Source organism: Eulemur rufifrons, unplaced genomic scaffold, assembly GCF_041146395.1.
Source record: "Eulemur rufifrons isolate Redbay unplaced genomic scaffold, OSU_ERuf_1 scaffold_150, whole genome shotgun sequence".
Lineage (NCBI taxonomy): Eukaryota > Metazoa > Chordata > Mammalia > Primates > Lemuridae > Eulemur > Eulemur rufifrons.
Window position 1 is genome coordinate 332040 of NW_027182932.1, and position 18653 is coordinate 350692.

Sequence of the window (18653 nt, forward strand, 5' to 3'; positions counted from 1 at the left end):
TTTCTCAAGTCGAACCCCGCTGTGAACAGGGTGCAGAGTGGATGCACCAGCTGGACCGAGTGCTCGGGGACACACACAGCCACTCTGGAGACAGCATTAGTGCAGAGCCGTCCGCCACGCACAGCCTTGAGGAAGAATAACTGGTGAAATTCAGTGACTAGGTCTCTACCGTGACACAGGAGGGGAGGGCTTACCCACGGCACCCACACACGCCACCCTCCCCGGCGCTCAAGCGAACGCGGTGCTCTGGAACGGAGGCTGCAGCCCGCGGGTGCCTGCCACGCACTTCCCTCTCCACCAGCCTTTAGCTTCGCAACCTGAGGACAGAGGGACGTCCCAGGCCACTTTAAAACACGTGCCATTTTGATACAAGAGGTTCTCTCGGGACTCTCCTGTCCTGGGTCTGTCCAGCCCAGGGGACATAGCCACGTCCTTACTGGGCCCCCACGAATTCTGCCCTGACTTAATATTCGCTCTTGTTATTGTTTTAGATCTGACTCTCTGAAGTTACAGAGTACACACACGGACTTTAACATTTTAGAGTTCTGTTGGGAAGGCTCATATTCCCAGCACTGCTCCCGCTGCAACTGTGACTTCTCCTCGCTCCCGCGAGTTCCCAGCCGGGCAGGATGGCTGCGGGGTGGACGCCCACAGGGGCAGGCGGGTCGAAGAGGAGGGTCCTCACGGCACCCACCGGCTGGCAACGAGGAAGAACGTGTCACAAACGAAGCTGCTTTCAAACATTTTAATTTTTACCTATGCAACGGGAGAAGAATACCCAGGTGCCTTCCTGGAGCATCTGCCAGTCGGGACCGCGTCTGGCACTTGCCTCCTCAGGGCTCCGGGGCCCCCAGGGCTGAGCGTTGTCTGAGCTGCCGGCAAGGCTGCCGAAGATCTCCAGGAGAAGGAAGGTTCCAGTCCCCGAGGAGCAGGAGAGGCGGCTCTTCCCGCCCGAAGGAGCAGGCCAAGCCAGCCAGGGGCAAGTCTGAGCTGGCCAAGGCACAGGGAATCAGAAACCTCATCCGACAAGACAGCGGCACTTTTGTGATCAAGGAAGCATCAGGTTGGTGCGAGGGATGGTGCTCATGACCAAGTGAGAAAATGAAAGAAAGTCAGCGATACAAACGATGCTCTCTGCAGGCCTCGCAGCGCGGAGCAGCGCGGACGGCCAGCAGCCACGCTCAAGGCCAGTTACGAGGATGGAAGGAAATGGCACATTTGAAAAGAGACGGAAATTGTTTCAAATGTTTGAGTTTTAATTAAATAGATATGTATTTAAGTCAATAACAATAATACCTAAGGCGAAACACAAACATCAGATCTACTTTCCTGTGCTCAAAATGGAACTCCTTGACATCGTAAAAACGGTCCCTTTCTTGACAATTCAGCTCTACAGCAGGCAGTGCCAGGTCCTCCCCGCCCACACGGCTGCACCGTCCCCGCCCAGGCTGCGCCCGCGCCCAGGGGAAACGGCTCACACGCGACAGGCCGCTCAGAGGACACTTGTATTCCCGCCTGCTCACAAGGGAGCCCATCCTGCACATTGCCGAGAGCTGCCGCAGCGAAGCCAAGTTCCACGCCAGGCGGGTGGACCCAGGAACCGGAATTCCTTCACCTCCAGGCTGTGGCCAGAGGGCCCCTTCCTGGGAAGGCAGGACGGCAGCGTGAGTGCAGCCAGCGGCGGAGGCTCCCTTCTGCGCGGTGCCTCCTCACAGACCGAGGCTCTGCCTGCCACCTGCTGTGCTCAGAGTACTGGGGTCCCGGGGGTGGTTTCTCCCCAGGGGAGGCCAGGACCTCAGGCTACTGCCACCCCCAACCTCGACTCCAAGGCGAGCGATGACTGGTGTCACTCGAGAAAAGATCACCCGCCATCCCCAGCTCCAAGGCTGTGGCTCAGAGATTTTGGCTGCAAAGCAGATAAATCCTAGTCTCTTCCCAAACGAACTGATTTCATTGCAACAGAGCGTGGAGAAGCTCAAGCCAAGGGTGCTCTCAGAAACAGTGGTGGTCACGGTGGCAGGTGAGTGGGAGGAGACCGGCAGATGCGTTGGAGATACAGGTTACGCGGCGGGTCCCCCAGGTGGCCAAGGAGAGCCGGGCAAAGACAGCTGGAGGGAGCCCACCTGAGGTCAGAAGGAATCTCAAACACTGACCTCAGCAACTATCCCTTCAGAGCGTCCTAGATTTGGTTCTTCAGGCTGTGGAGTGATTTATGCCCCAGAGCATTATTGAAACAATAGAACAACTGGTGGGTTAAACATCTGGGTGTGGTCAGGGAAGAGTCTAAGAGAACCCTCGCCCAATCCCAGGGCGACTGGACTCGGCCAAGGTTGAGTTCCCTGAGGAGCAACATCAGGTACTGAACACTCTGGGAATCCGGGGCTGGAGGAGACAGACTCCAATAAAACAGCCCAGCCAGTCACTAGGCAAATAAGCAAGCAAATCACAGTAACAAGCCCAGAGTGGCCACATGTGTCATCTCAAATGTTCAGTTTCTGACGAATGTCACAGCACATGCAAAGAAACAGGGAAGTATGAAAAAAGCAAGAAACAGAAAGTTCCTGTTAGAGTGACCAGATGTTGGACTTATTAGTAACAGAAAAAACCTTCAAAGTAGCCATTATAAATATGTCCCAAGAACTAACGGAAACCAGGATAAACACAGAGGGGCCAACAGGAAGGCGACACTGCGTCAGGGAGAGAATGCCGACAGCCAGGCAGGAATCGTGAAGCAGAAACAAACAGAAATTCTGCAGCTGAAAAGTACATAACTGAAATGAAAAATTCACTAGAGGGCGGAATCATAGATCTGACCTGGCAGAAGAAAGAATTAGCAAATTTGAAAACAGATCAATAGAGATGATGCAATCAGAAGAACAGAGAGAAAAACGGAGCCCCAGAGAAAGGCGGGACACCATCAAATGCACGCGTACACAGGATGGAAAGGAGGAGAGGAAAGGGAGAAAAGAGAAGATAAATATTCAAGGAAATAATGGCTTAAAATGTCCCAAAAGTAACAAGAAAAGAAAACCTCAATAATACACACACCTAGGAGGCTTGATGAACTCCACACAGAATAAGCAAAAAAAAAAAATCAACAGACACATGACAATAAAAGAGCAAAAAGGAAAAGACAAGAAGAAAATACCAAAAACAGCAAGAGAAAAACAGAAAAACCATGCCGGAAACCTCAACAAGGTTAACAACTGATTCTCAGCAGAGACCACGGAGCCCGGCAGGGAGAACATGTTGGAAGTGCTCCCAGGGGAAAAAACCTGTCGACCAAGATTCCTATATCCAGCAAAGCCAACTTTCAAGGACAAAAGTGAAATAAAGAGTTTCCTAGATAAACAGAAACAGAGAGAATTCAATGTCAGCAAACCTGCCCTACAAGAAAACCCGAAAGCAGCTCTTCACGCTGAAAGCAAGTGACCCCAGATGAAGATCTGAATCCACACAAAGAGCATCAGTAAAGGTACCTATATAATCATAAAACACAGAATAAATGTGTACTTTTCACTTAACTGATTTAAAATGAAACTGTACAAAACAGTATGTATTATGTATCGCTGCATCCATCGTGGACAGAAATGCAGTGTGTTTGGCGATTTAACGGGACAAAGAGGAGAGTGAGCACAGGTGCCCGTGTGAGGAGGCCACTCAGGGGGCAGCCCGAGGGAGCTCTCTGGACACGGGGGCCGACGCCCAGGACACAGCACCGAGCGCGGACAGCAGGGTCCAGAATGCGTACGACACGCTATCTTGTGAGTAAGGAGATGTGAATTTACATATATAGTTTTTTATATTCCCAAGAAATGCTTAAGGCCACCAGAGCTGGAAGGGACAAGAAGGGACCCTCCGCTGCAGCCCCTGGAGGGAGCGGCTCTGCCACGCCTTGACCTGGACGTCCGGCCTCCAGAGCTGGGGGACAAGCAGCCACAGGAAACTAACACAGGCTCCCACTGGCCAAATTAGGGACAATTTAAACATCAAAACAAATGAATATAACTAGTGAGTAAAACAGGAAACCCCTGTTCGTGCTGATTAAACAACTGAATAAAACTAAACATTTACGTCATGTCTAAGTACCTCCCCAGAAATACCCACTCGTTACAGAGAAGAAGAGAGTGAGCTCACAGAGGAGGGGCCGGCAGCCACCGCCTTCTTTAGTGCACACTGGAGGTGACACAAAAGGCTCGGCGCAACACACAGACGCTTCTCGTGGCTTGTGTGTCGTGGTCACATGCTCCTCAGAAGGCAAAGACCAGGTCGCCGGATGTTTGGAGGGACTCTGGAAAACACACTAGCCGGCCACGGGCGCGGGGGCGAGCGTCGTTACGCTTCAGTGTGACGGGGCTTCGGTCACGGCCAGGGTCAGCCAGGACGCCCCACCACACCCACCGACCCGCACGCTCCGCTCGACCATGTCCTCAGCCAGGCGGGGACGCTGCTGCACAAGGCCGCGCTGAAGACCCGTCAGGGGACGAAGGCCCTGGTGCTGGGCCCTGCTCAGCAGCCCTGGCGAGCTGGCCGGGCCGGCAGGGTCAGCTCCCGGCCGCCCTGCTGCGCCGGCCCCGTGGGCCCAGAACGCGCTGCCGCTCGCCAGCTCTGCCGGTGGAGGCGCCTGTGCCACCGTCCCCAAGACGCTGTTTCACTATTTTCACTATTGTGAGAATCTGTGAATTTGGTTGTTTGCTTTTTTAACCACACACAGAGTGTTGGAGGAAAAACCACAGTGACTTTCTATAGGAAACCATGTTTAGATACATACACGGAAGAGCTAAACCGTCGACCTGGTAGAGGAGCAGACGAAGCCACCAACCGTCTGAAGCCACAGGCTGCAGCTCGTGCCAACGGCTCCCTGACACGCTCCGGCGGGCACGTGTCCCCACGGCCACGGCAGGCAGAGCTGCCGCGCCCATCCCCTGGCACAGCGCCCGTCCTCTGCGCCGCGGCCTCCTCTCTCGGCCTCCCGTTCCTCCTCTGAGCCCGGGGGGTGGCCCTCACGGCCGGACGTCGTCCAGGTCGTCCCCACCTGCCAGGTAACTCCTGAGGGCGCTGTCCTGTCCCGCGCGGGGCCTGGCCTTCTTCTTCCCTTTCACCGCGAGCTTTGCCAGCTCGGCCGCCGGCGCTGGCCCAGCCGCACCCCCGAGCCTGCCCTCTCTCCTCCGCTTGTACTCCATGATCTGCTTGCCGAGCGCCTGGTGATCGATCCCGCACAGACTCGAGTGCGTGGCCGGTTCCGCGGTGTCACCCAGCGGTGCGGCCTCAGGGTCCCTGGAAGGGGAGAGGAGGAGCCGTCACACGAAGCACCAGCCGAGCCCCCCACACGGCGCCTCACCCAGACGCCGGCAGGAGTGCTGCCTCCTGTCTGCTCATGAAGGCCCCGGACGTCAGCCGGAGGGAGACGGGGACAGGAGCGAGGGGTGGGCTGGGCTGTGGCAGTCCCCAGCGTCAGAGGCCAGTGGCGGCACGGTGCCCACACGGCAGCCCGTACCATCACAACACGTGTTCAACTGTTTTCCGGTAAAGCGGCCAGGGCACCAGGCCAGCTGAACAGAGCTACGGGTGGAGCCTATCGGGTCTTGCTCAGGTCACCTGGTGAGCTAGTGGCGCCTGTGTGGGGACAGCAACACTCCAGGAGGTGCCTTCTCGCCCCGGACCCTCCCCCGCTCTGCTCCGGAAGGGCTCAGCTGTCACCTGGGCTCTGTCTGGCTCCGTGGTTCTCACGCTGCGGCGCCAGAAGCACCTGGCAGGCAGCTGAACCAGAGCTGGGAGCATCAGGAGACACTGATGCTGCCGAGGACCACATGCGAGACCCTGCCCTGTGTCGCGGGGCTGGGACAGGCCCCTCAAACACCTCTGCAGGCCGCCCCCCGTTCTCCCAGCCCAGGTTCCAGCACACTCCTCCTCACACACTGACTCTTCTGTGATGTCTACAACTTCCTGTTGGCCCCGAGCAAACTGCAGGCTCCAGAGACTGGGCCTGCTCGCTCCTCTGTCCACAGATACGTCCTAAGTGCTAGGCCGGGGCCAGCGCCAGGCCGGGGCCAGCAGGCACGCAACACCGTGCTGAGCGAACGCAGAGGACGAGAGACTCACAAGAGACCCCTTTCCTCGCGGGAAGGGTCCCGGCAGACGTTCCTGGTGACCCCTGAGGCCTTCACTGTGTAACGTGGCCAGGCCCAAAACGGACCTGCTGCAGGCGGACGCTGGGCCCAGGGCAAGCGCCAGAGGTCGGCACAGGCTGTGCAGCCGCCCTGGCAAACCGCAGCTCCACACCTGGAATTTACACCAGGAAACTGAGAGTTACGTCCACACGTGTCACCTGAAATCCTCTGGTGCGGGCTCTCCATCCGGGGGTCCAAAGTCGGCCACTGCCAGTAACTGGTCAATCTGAAAAGGAACACGCCCAGGGCAAGCGGTGAGCCTCCACGCACACGCAGTGGAGCCGGCTCCGCGTGGCTCCAGCCCCGCTGCTGCCCGTGTGGGCTCAGCCAGAGCCTCTCACCGCACTTCACCACGTTCCTGACGGACTCTTCCCCAATGGCAGGACCTGCCCAACAGCCGGTGCTTTCAAACACCTTACTGCTACTTTAACATAGCGCGTTTTCCCTGATAATGGAGTGAGGCTTTTTTAGAACCATAAAACTACATTTAAAACTTGTAAATGTTGGTCTGGCTGGGCGCAGTGACTCACACCTGTAGTGCCAGCACTTTGGGAGGCCGAGGCGGGAGGGTCACGCGAGCCCAGGAGTTCGCGGCTGCAGTGAGCTGTGATGACGCGACTATAGCCCCAGCCTGGGCTACAGAGCAAGACTCCATCTCAAAGAAAATAAGTAAATAAAAAATAAAACTTGTAAATGTTAGTCAAATTTACGAAAACACCAGTTAAATATTAGTTGAATTAAATAACATTTACTGGTTTTTAATGTAGTTTTGTAAAATGCTTCAGTTTTGCCATAGAACTTACATGTTTAAGGGGAAAAAAGCCTCCCAAGAAGACACGATAAGACGTGCTGGGAACTCACAAAGTCGGGAGTCTGGCTCTGCAGTGGTCGAGGGACCTTAACGGACAATGAAAACTGCACCTCCGCCGGGCACAGGTGACGCACCCACGCCGGGGTGACAACCCAGACCTCACTCGACAGTCCCGCCCAAACCTCAACCTGCTTGTGCCCACGGCCTCCAGGGGTCCCGCAGGGCCCTGCGCATGCCCGTTCTGACCCTGCCACGCGGCGGCCTGCTCCAGACAGCACGCACCTCCCGTCGGGCGCCTGTTTCTGGGAAGGAGCCCACGGAGCGGGCGGCCGCCCTCCCCGGGGGCGGGAGTTCGTGGCGGGAGCTGGACGGAGGGCCCAGCACGGTGCGGGCGAGGGCCTGCTGCCCGAGGGGCACACTGCTACACCTGCGCTGCCCCCGATTCTTTACACGGGGCACTGTCACCTTCGCTGTCACTGTCACTCCTGCCTCTTTTCTAGCGAGGGAAGTCCCGGATGTGTCAAGCTTATCACCTGTCTAATGCTGTTAGTGTTACCAGTGAGTAACAAAAGACAAAATGTCACATTAGAAATTTGCCTTCTGTGGGTCCAAATACTATCTAGTCCTATAGTGAATAGATAGATAGATAATTGTATTATAAATGCTATTTGCAGATTTTTGGTAAACATTTCTAAGATATAACAACCTTACAACCTACCTGGTAATCACTACCCAGATAAAAAAATAGACATACATGTGTATGTACAGGTTTTTAACCTTTATAATTAATCCATCTCTAAGCAAGGATCACCACGACAGAAATACTTATAGTCACAGGACAGAGAAATTTACGGGCCTCGACGGTGCAGAATGGCAGCGGCTTGGTCAGTCGAGGGGAGGCGGTGTGCGGTGCGTGGGCCAAGCACAGAGGGCCGTGCTGGCTGCAGTCTGTGAGTCGAGGAACAGAGACCGCGTTTCCTTGTCAGTCACAGTGATAAGCGTAAAAAGTTAAAGCCAGAAAAAGCCATCACCTCTAGCGGCTGGGAACACAGTAACTGTGCATTGTCTTCTCAGTATTTAAAAATTAAATACTCAACAACTGGTAGTTTATACGACCACAGATTTAAATTTGTTTTCATATAAAAGTTTACATGATAAAAGGTTAATTATTTAAAAACCTTACCTCAGCCAGCGCCGCGTTTGCCTTGTCTTGAACGAACACTATCGGGGGCACGTTCCTGACCGTCTGCTGGGCCATCAGAAGGTGCCTGGGGGGAGAGAGTGGGTTCTCGCGGCCGCACCTCGCGCTCGGCCAGGAGGCCCCATGGCGCGGAGCAGGGCACACACGGAGACTCACCAGGAGACAAGAGTGGGCTGTCGCGGAACGCAGAGGTGAAAACGTCCGCCCAGGGAGCCACCTTGAGCCAGCTCCACACCACAAAGGGGGTAGAGCGCACCACAACTGCGGCCGTCTTTACATCTCTCATGCAACCTTGAGATCCTCACAAATGGCCCGGCCTGAACCCGCGGCGGCCCTGGCATCACCGGGGCCCTGTGCCCTCCCAGCCAGCGGGCACCCACTGGCGCAACGCCCGCCTCAAGTACCCAGACTTGGTGCAGCTCTGCGCCCGGCCCGGACCTCCGAGTCACACTGCGTCCAGCCCCGACCTCCGCGTCACACTGCGTCCAGCCCCGACCTCCGAGTCACACTGCGTCCAGCCCCGACCTCCGTGTCACACTGCGTCCAGCCCCGACCTCCGCATCGTGCCGCGTCCGGCCCCAACCTCTGTGTCACACTGCGTCCAGCCCCGACCTCCGCGTCACACTGCGTCCGGCCCCGACCTCTGTGTCACACGCAGCGCAAACAGACGGGGCCAGTCCAGGTGCGGCACACGCCCAGCGAAGCTGTGACTGCAGACCTCGGTGGGCAGCTACGGAGAAACCTGCTGCTAAGCCCTGGTGACCACAGGACTTGGGAAGAGGGACATTCAGCTCAACTGACTTTTCTGATTGTCTAAAAATCAGGAAACAATGCTATTTCAACACTTGTTGAAAACCTCTCGTTTTCTTGCTTTTGTTAAATATTTAAGAGTAAAAGACGAAACTGGCCATTCTGTGATGCCCAATTGGAGAGGCTCTCGGGGACTCCCGCAGGGATGCCGGTGACGGCCACGCGCCAGGGCAGAGTCCATGTGCCACTGACGTCTCGGCCTCCGCCCCGTCCCCTGGAAAGGGGGCACGAGGGGAGGGGAGGAGGCCGGAGGGGCGAGGGGAGAGGCAGAGCCCGAAGGAGGAATTCCAGCTCTCAGGAGCTGCACCTCTGCATTTTTCAGAATGGAAGAGAAAACGGAATAACTTCTTTATTATCACCAGGCTCAGCAATTCTCAAAATCTCTGGTCTCGGGAAGACTTTACCTCCTTAAAAATTATTGAGGATCCAAAAGAACTTTTGTTTGTGTGGGTTTTATCAATATTTACTGCACTAGAAATTAAACTGAGGAATCTAAAAATCCTGTCTTTTTAAAGTCACTTAAAATACTCCTCAGCCCACTAAATGCTCACATAGACATTTTAAATGAAAAATAACTATATATTCCGTTAAAACATTAGCAGGCATCGTGGCATTGTTCCCCTACGTGCACACTCCCCAAGGCCTGGCTTAACGGAAGGCAGCGGGATCGCATCACGGCTTCTGCATTGTCCTACTCGGTTGAAGTGTAAGAAAATCTGGCTTCATGGAGATGCGAGTAACTGGGGAGAGAGCGTGTTAGCAACCCTCAGGCAAGCGTGGCTCTTCCCGGATGCCACACAACAGCTCAGCGACCGGCAGTTTGCTAACGGTCAGTCACAACACGGCATCTGCAACCACACCAACACGTCACGCTCCGCCACGCTGACATCCGCTGGCGCGGCCGGCACTCGGAGCAGATCTGCCCATGCGTGGTTTGGCCATCCCGTATACCGGCCACTCGGAAAGCAACGGCTCACCAAGCTCTGCAGATTTGCCGCCTGCTGACCTGGTTACCAGGCGTATCACGCAACCCTGCATTGGCTGACGTCACTGCCCGTCTCCTCAGAGGGGTCTTCCAGCACCCAGGAGCTGTCAAGCTCACAGTGGTGAGGAGAAGTTTTCCAAAATTCTGATTTTCACTCAAAAGCTTAAATTTTATTACTGGCAACAGACAGGGTCAGTTGATTGCCCTCAAGTGGCAGTTCATACACTTGGTTTTGAGAGAATGTCTCCAAACACCCAAACCCGTTCACTTATTTTTATTTTAGACAGAGTCTCGCTGTCACCTGGGTAGAGTGCAGTGGTATCATCATACCTCACACTGCAGGCATGCACCACCACGCCCGGCTGATTTTTTTATTTTAGGTAGAGGCTAATTTTTTCTATTTTTGGTAGCGACAGAGTCTCGCTCTTGCCCAGGCTGGTGTCAAACTCCTGACCTCAAGTGATCCTCCTGCCTCGGCCTCCCAGGGTGGTGGGATTATAGGCATGAGTCACCGCGCCCGGCCTCATTCATTCTTTTCTGTTCGGTATTTTTTCCTGCCACAACTGTTGTCCACCGGCAGACAACAGGTGATCTGTGTCTGTGCCCATTACACAGAATACTAAAAGGACATGTACTCAGGGTCAAGAGTCAATAAAATGAGTAATTTTTGCTTATTCAGCAAGGATATTCTTAAGTGGCAAATCTTCCCCTGTGAGCACGTGATGTGCAGCCCGAGGCTCCCACCACGGCTTGTGCACTTGAGTGCACACTCGGCGAGAAGGTGAAAGAACCTCTCACCCCCCAAGCCCCCAAGAGGATCTCCAGAGCCCTAGGGATCCCGGACCACACTGACAAAGGCTGACCTAGATCATGGCTACGTGAAAATGCAAATTATACTCTGAAATCCTAGAAAGTACTTCTAAAATTTTCCTTAAAAGCAAAAATACTTAATGAGGAATTAAGAAAGTCCATGTACAAGGAAAACAGCTGGGAAATTTAAGGCGCAGGCAAGAAGCGAGTACGTTCAGAAAGCAAACGCGATCACACGCGGTCACCTCATATGTGCGGCGCTTCTCTGCAGGACGGCCCGTGCGTGCGCGTTCTGCTCGGCAGAGAGAGTCGTCTTCCAGTACACGCGGCAGGCTGAGAAGTCTGAAGTCAGGGAGACCTGAGACCCACATGCAAATCCCATTTTAGCTGATGTGGGCTTTCAAGGCAAACAGCATTCAGGAGAGCAACAGCTCCACACACCTCCCCACCCCAAGGCCAGTGTCCCAGGGCACACCCGGACCCAAAGCCTCGCCTGTCCCTCCCCAGGCCCCACCGGCCACCTGCTTGATCACCCTGAGCCTGCGGCACAGGCCTCACAGCCACTTTCCCCGCGACGCTCAGGGAAAATGCCCACCTGCCCTTCTCCTCCTGAGGCCCCCTGGCCGCCCTCACTGAGGCTGGAGGAAGCATCGCCCTCATCCTCGTACTGAGGTAAAGGGGCGCACACGTCCCTGGACCTCCTGCTGTCTGACAGCGCCCCAAGTGCTGTCTGTGAGCAGTGAAACCTCTGCTCAGCCTGGCAGGCCGGGGCCATCCGTCTGGAGTGCTCGCATCACCAGACCAATGGCCACTTTTGCAACCCAAGACTAAGACCTTGTGAGAGAAAAGGTGCCTCACTGTAGCTCTCAGGCAAGACGGGGCCAGGTGAACTAAGTGCCAGGCCCGCGACCCTCCGCCCGGCCCCCGCTCTGGAGCCCTGGGGTACCTTGGAGAGCTCCAGGTGCAGGTCGCAGACCTCCTGGCTCACTTCAGGGGTGCACAGCAGATCCGTCAGCGCCTTATAGAGGAGGCCATTCAGGGCCCTCAGGCGCACGTGGTCTTCCTTCCTGGTCTTCTTTGAAGTACTCGTCACGATGGATTCCAGCTTGGACGGCGTGTGAGTCTCCACCAGGAAAAAGAGCACACGAGGCAACATGGCAACGGTGCACTAGACCACGCCAAGGGGGAAGGGCTCAGCGGACCACCAGAGACACAAGACACCTCTCAGCCACCTCGGCTTTCATGAAGATAAAGTTTGCTTTACAGGCCGGGCGTGGTGGCTCACGCCTGTAATCCCAGCACTCTGGGAGGCCGAGGCGGCTGGATCGCTCGAGGTCAGGAGTTTGAGACCAGCCTGAGCAAGAGCGAGACCCTGTCTCTACTAAAAATAGAAAGAAATTATATGGACAACTAAAAATCTATATAGAAAAAATTAGCCAGGCATGGTGGCACATGCCTGCAGTCCCAGCTACTCGGGAGGCTGAGGCAGGAGGATCGCTTAAGCCGAGGAGTCTGAGGTTGCTGTGAGCGAGGCTGACGCCATGGCACTCACTCTAGCCTGGGCAACAAAGTGAGACTCTGTCTCAACAACAAAAAAAAAAGTTTGCTTTACAGACCCAGATCCTTCTAGATTTCACCGGTATACCAGTATGTATTTAAAAAAAAAAAAAATTTTTGTATTGAGATATAATACACATACCATAAAATTCACCCTGTTAAAGGTTCAAGCCAGTGGCTGTTGACGTACATGATATATTTATTTTTTCTAATGGGGACCATTTATTGCATAAACTTTTACACTTTACACACACACTAAACTGAATGGATGTTACCATATTAGAATTTGATAATAGATAAGACTTTCTAGAAAACATTAGTGTCAGTACATTTTTTCTGAAAAGGTCAAAATCCTACGCTGCCAATGGCAGCCGGCCCCATCCACACAGATACCTTCCCTCTAAAACGGAAACAAAAAGGCTGCCAAGCAGGAGTCCTGCCCGCGGCCAGAGCTGCACCATCAGCATCACAAAGCGGCCCGTGGCCGCTACTCTGTACTCACCAAGTGAGACCCCAAGGAAGGACCTTCATACCAGAACTTTTTTCTGTGGGGAAGAAATAAAAATTATGTTCGATAGTGATGGCAAATTAAAAATGAAAAAGTCGGATATGTTCACTCAACAGGTTATGATGACACAACTGTTTGTAAAGGGCTAAACTTGGACACAGAAGTTCTGTTTCTGGGGTTCTAGAAAACTTCAATATTTAATCGACAACAACATGGGCCGTGGGGGAGGGACCGAACACAGTGTCAATTTCATCTCACATTTTTTACTCCAAGTCCACTTCTAGTCCCAAGGGAGAGAAAGAGGATCTTGAAAATATACCTCCTACCCTGTACGTAAACACTACGCTGGGCCGATGAAGTTGTTTCCCAGAGAGCAGAGACAGGCGATTCTGACACGGCCGCGCGCACGCCGGGACGGCCACGCGCACGCCGGGACAGCCACGCGCGCACACCGGGACAGCCACGCGCGCACACCGGGACAGCCACGCGCGCACGCCGGGACAGCCACGCGCACGCCGGGACGGCCACGCGCACGCCGGGACGGCCACGCGCACACACTGAGCCAGCCACGCGCACGCCGGGACGGCCACGCGCGCACACCGGGACAGCCACGCGCGCACACCGGGACAGCCACGCGCGCACGCCGGGACAGCCACGCGCGCACGCCGGGACGGCCACCCCACGGGCGCACAGTGGACAGCGGCAGCCACGCCGGCTGGACTGGGCGCTCCAGCCAGGCAGGGAGAGGGCGGATGACTCATGGGTGCGCCCCAGAGCTGGAGGCACATGGCTGCGCCCGGAAACGTTTACAGGACGGTGTGCAGTTAAGGGTCGGTGTAAGCACATATATCGTTTGCTTTGTCAGACGGGAAAGCCCAAAAGACAAACAGGCCAGCAGCAGCCAACGCGTCTGGCACCCAGACTGGTGTCCAGCAACACTCTCCAATAAAGGGAACCGGGGCTCCTCGGAGAAAGCCTGATTCTGCGGCTGCTGCAGGAATATACAGGATGAACTTGGAGCGTCCTGCAGTGCCACGAAGTAAGGAAGTGCTAGACGCACACACGTGCCGGAAAACGCAGTGAAGCCCTGCAGTGACAGGTCTGTCAAAGGGACACAGGAGCTAGAGCTCCGCAAAACCGCAGCTGGAACACTTAGAGCAAAATAAAGTGATGCTGGATTTTAACTCACGAGTCCATACTGATATGAATAAATTAATAAACGGGGGAGAAGAGACACCTTCGCCCACGCAGAGTGCCAAGGGATTTATGAGCCTAAGTCCCCACTCCCCACGTGTGGACAGCAAATAGTGACCCTCTCCCAAAGAGCAGAGTGTGGAAAGGGGTACATTTCACTGCAGCAGAGAGACCTGACCAACTCCTCAGCCGGGTGGCCATGGCAGCACCAACAGTGACAAGTCACGGTGACAGCGGGTTCCCTCACTGGGATGCAAGAAGGGCACTTCACCTCTGTGGTCTTCTGCCCCAAACTGCACCGCCCACGTCTAATCATGGGCACATCGGGCCAATGCCAACGGAGGGGCACCTAGACACACCTGACCCGCACTCCTCAAAGCGGTTTCGGTCATCAAAAACAGGGAAAATTAAAAAAAAACCAGGGCAAGTTCCAGACACCGTGTGGTCTGGCGGAGCCGGTCCAGGACAAGACACGACACGCGGTGCAGCCTGTCCGGCCGCCCGGGGCGGAGAGGGGGAAGAGGGAGGCCCGCGGCGGCGGGAGAAGCGCGGCCCGGAGCAATAACGCAGCGGCCTCAGCTCCTTCACCGCAACCACCGCCACAAGCTCTGCTCTTCGGCGAAGGCCACGCAGAAAGCTGGCACGAACACACAAAAAAATTCCTGTATTTTTCCTTCTTTCCCTTTTTATTGGATGAAACTACTCTCCTGAAAAATGCTCTGGCGACAAAAATCAAATACATTTATCGCTTTGTTTTTCCTTTTTTAACCCCCACACACGTTCAGGAACGGAGACTGGTGGGAACACTGCCAATGCCCACGGTGAAACAAGAGACCGCGCAGAGCACCGCGGCCTGGGCGCGGGCGGGCCCGGGACCCAACCCCGACACCGTCCCGCGTGGACGCGACCCCCCCCATTCCGCGGACACGGCCCGGCGTGGACACGACAACCCCGGGCACCGTCCGCGTGGACGCGACCCGCACGCTACGTTACCTGGACTTAGAGGCAAACTTCTTGAGCAGGTTCTTGCTGCCGCAGGCGACTGCGGAGCCGTGCAGGGCCCGCGCGCGGCCCGGAAGAAGCGCGGCGTCGCAGCCGCACAGCAGCGCCCGGAGTCCCGCGCGGGGGCCCAACAGCCCGCTGGCCGGAGCCCACATGCCGCGGCTCAACACCCAGGCGACACAGAGCAGGAAAGGGGACCAGGGGCAAGCAACGTGACGGCAGAACGACAGCTGGGCGTGGCGACGTGAGGGCGGGATGATGGCTGCGCGTGACGGCTGTGGGCGGGGCGACGGCTGCGCATCGCGGCATGTGGGAGAAAAAAAGGCTGCGCGGGGCGACGTGTGGGCGTGACGAGGGGGCGTGACGACATGGGGGCGGGACGATGGCTGCCGGTGGCGACTTGGGGACCCGACGCCGTGTGGGCAGGACGATGGCGTGGGCGGGCGGCGTGTGGGCGGGGCGCAAGTGGGGTGATGGCTGGATGGGGGCTCGCTGGAAGGGGCGACGGCTGGACGGAAGGCACACTGCCTCTGGGCGGGGCCACGGCTGCACAAGTGGCGGCGATGTGCGGGGGGGGCTGACGTCTGGTCGTGGCGACGTGACGGCAGAATGACGGCTGCGCGTGACGGCGTGTGGGCAGGGCGACGTGTAGGTTAGAGGACGGCTGGGCGGGGCGACGGCTGCGCGTAACGACGTGAGGGCGGGCCGACGGCGGGGCGTGACGGCGTGAAGGCGGGGCAGTGCCGCTTGTAACGACGAGAGGGCGGGGCGACGGTTGCGAGTGACGCCGTGTGGGCGTGGCGACAGATGGAGTCTCGCAGTGCGGGCGTGGCGACGCATGGGCGGGGCGACAGCGTGGCGTGGCGGCGTCAGGGCGGGGCCATGGCAACGCGTGACGGCGTGTGGGCGTGGCGAAAGATGGGCGTGGCGACATGAAGGCGGGGCGACGGTGGTGCGCGGGCGGGGCTACGTCTGGGCATGGCCACGTGGGGGGCGGGGCCGCGGCTGCGCATGGCAACGAGAGGGTGTGGCTGTGGCTGCGCATGGCCACACGAGGGCGGGACTGCGGCTGCGCGTGGCCACGCGAGGGTGGGGCTGTGGCTGCGCGGGACACCGTGTGGGCGGGGCTGCGGCTGCGCGTGGCGACGAGAGGGCGGGACTGTGGCTGCGCGTGAGGGCGTGTGGGCGGGGCGATGGATGGGCGGGGCGACGTGAAGGCGGGGCGATGGTGTCGCGGGGGCGGGGCTGCGGCTGCGCGTGAGGGCGTGTGGGTGGGGCTGCGCTGTGCATGGCGACGAGGGGGTGGTGCTGCGGCTGCGCGTGACGCTGTGTGGGCGGGGCTGCAGCGGCACGTGACGTGTGGGCGTGGCTGCGGCTGCGCGTGACAGTGTGGGCGGGGCGATGGATGGGCGTGGCGACGGGAAGGCGGGGAGATGGTGTCGCGAGGGCGGGGCTGCGGCTGCGCGTAGCGACGAGAGGGCGGGGCTGCGGCTGCGCGTAGTGACGAGAGGGCGGGGCTGCGGCTGCGCGTGACGCCATGTAGGTGGGGCTGCGGCTGCGCGTGGCCACGAGAGGGCGGGGCTGCGGCTGCGCGTGACGCCATGTGGGTGATCCCGCGGCTGCGCATAGCGACGAGAGGGCGGGGCTGCGGCTGCGCGTAGCGATGAGAGGGCGGTGCTGCGGCTGCGCGTGGCCACGCGAGGGCGGGACTGCGGCTGTACGTGGCCACGCGAGGGCTAGGCTGCGCCTGCGCGTGACCCCATGTGGGCGGTCCCGCGGCTGCGCGTAGCGACGAGAGGGCGGGGCTGCGGCTGGGCGTGGCGCCATTTGGGCGGGGCTGCGGCTGCGCGTCGCCACGCGAGGGCGGGGCTGCGGCAGTGCTTGGCCACGCGAGGGCGGGGCTGCGGCTGCGCGTGACGACATGTGGGTGGGGCTGCGGCTACGCGTAGCGAAGAGAGGGCGGGGCTGCGGCTGCGACTGACGCCATGTGGGTGGGGCTGCGGCTGCGCGTGGCCACGCAAGGGCGGGACTGCGGCTGTGGGTGGCCACGCGAGGGTGGGACTGCGGCTGTGCGTGGCCACGAGAGGGCGGGACTGCGGCAGTGCTTGGCCACGCGAGGGCGGGGCTGCGGCTGCGCGTGATGCCGTGTGGGCGGTCCCGCGGTTGCGCATAGCGACGATAGGGCGGGGCTGCGGCTGCGCGTAGCGATGAGAGGGCGGGGCTCCGGCTGCGCGTGGCCACTCGAGGGCGGGACTGCGCCTGTATTTGGCCACGCGAGGGCTGGGCTGCGCCTGCGCGTGACCCCATGTGGGGGGTCCCGCGGCTGCGCGTGGCCACTCGAGGGCGGGGCTGCGGCTGGGCGTGGCGCCATTTGGGCGGGGCTGCGGCTGCGCGTCGCCACGCGAGGGCGGGGCTGCGGCAGTGCTTGGCCACGCGAGGGCGGGGCTGCGGCTGCGCGTGACGCCATGTGGGTGGGGCTGCGGCTGCGCGTGGCCACGCGAGGGCGGGACTGAGGCTGCGCGTAGCGACGAGAGGGCGGGGCTACGGCTGCGCGTAGCGACGAGAGGGCGGGGCTGCGGCTGCGCGTAGCGACAAGAGGGCGGGGCTGCGGCTGCGCGTGACGTAGTGTGGGCGGGGCGGCGGCTTGCGTGAGGGCGGGGCGATTGATCGGCGTGGCGACGTTAAGGCGGGGCGATGGTGGCGCGAGGGCGGGGCTTCAGCTGTGCGTGTGGGCGTGTGGGCAGGACTGCGGTTGCGTGTGGCCACACGAGGGCCGGGCTGCGGCTGCGCGTAGCGATGAGAGGGCGGGGCTGCAGCTGCGCGTGGGGACGAGAGAGCGTGGCTGTGGCTGCGCATGGCGTAGTGTGGGCGGGGCGATTGATGGGCGTGGCCACGGTGGCGCGAGGGCGGGGCTGCAGCTGTGCGTGGCGACGAGAGGCCGGGGCTCCGTCTGCGCGTTACGGCGTATGGGTGGGGCTGCGGCTACGCGTGGGCGGGGCGACTGCTGCCCGTGGCGACGTGTGGGCGGGGCGAAGGCAGGGCGTGGCCTCTGCTGCGCCTGTCGGCGTATGGGCGTCGCGACGGATGGGCGTGGCTACAGCCACGCGTGACGGTGTGTGGGCGTGGCGACTGATGGTCGTGGAGTCGCGTAGGCGTGGCGATTGCTGTGCGTGGGGCGGGCGGTAGGTGGTTGTCGTTTGGGCGGAGCGCTTGAGCTCAGGAGTCCAAGGCTGCGGTGAGCTATGACTACAGCCTGGGTAACAGAGCAACACTCTAAAACAAAATAAAATATCCTTTGTAATACACTGATAAACATGCAAGTTAATCGAGCCTAAGCGGGGTCCTGGGAACCCCAAGGTGAAGCTAGTGGGTCAGAAGTTCTGGGGGCCTGGACTTTTGGCCGGTATCTCAAGGGGGCAGTGTTGTGGGCTTGAGCCCTCAGCCTGTGGGATCCGACACCACCTCCAGGCAGACAGTGCCAGAACTGAACTGGATCAGAGGACACCTGGGTGGTGTCCGCTGCGGACCTGCTTGCTTGCCGGCGGAGAGAAATCCCCACACATCTGGCACTACAAGCATGTGGTGAGAGTGCAGTGGGAGAACTG

The 18653-nt window shown here is 58.5% G+C and overlaps 1 protein-coding gene across 2 annotated transcripts; it reads right to left on the reverse strand.

The window, feature by feature from the left end:
* Window positions 1–448: 448 nt before the first annotated feature.
* RBFA (ribosome binding factor A) lies at window positions 449–15254 on the reverse strand. 2 transcript variants are annotated; one of them, XM_069464861.1, is made up of 7 exons: window positions 15040–15254; window positions 12847–12889; window positions 11734–11910; window positions 11033–11145; window positions 8165–8249; window positions 6329–6396; window positions 449–5277 (listed from the first exon to the last, which is right to left on the reverse strand). In XM_069464861.1, the coding sequence occupies exons 1-7, from the start codon at window positions 15201–15203 to the stop codon at window positions 5004–5006; spliced, it is 924 nt and encodes a 307-aa protein (XP_069320962.1). In that variant the 5' UTR covers window positions 15204–15254; the 3' UTR covers window positions 449–5003. The 2 variants fall into 2 exon arrangements, with proteins under 2 accessions (XP_069320962.1, XP_069320963.1); XM_069464862.1 differs by lacking the exon at window positions 8165–8249 and having other exon boundaries at window positions 5043–5277.
* Between the last annotated feature and the right edge of the window lie 3399 nt (window positions 15255–18653).

Bases quoted from the DNA above. Each gene is read 5' to 3' on its own strand.
- RBFA (XM_069464861.1), bottom strand. From the start codon at position 15,203: ATGTGGGCTCCGGCCAGCGGGCTGTTGGGCCCCCGCGCGGGACTCCGG. The intron at 12,890-15,039 runs GTAACGTAGCGT...TCTTCCCCACAG, and splicing joins AAGTTTGCCTCTAAGTCCAG to AAAAAAGTTCTGGTATGAAG. The intron at 6,397-8,164 runs GTAAGGTTTTTA...GTTCCTTTTCAG, and splicing joins CAAACGCGGCGCTGGCTGAG to ATTGACCAGTTACTGGCAGT.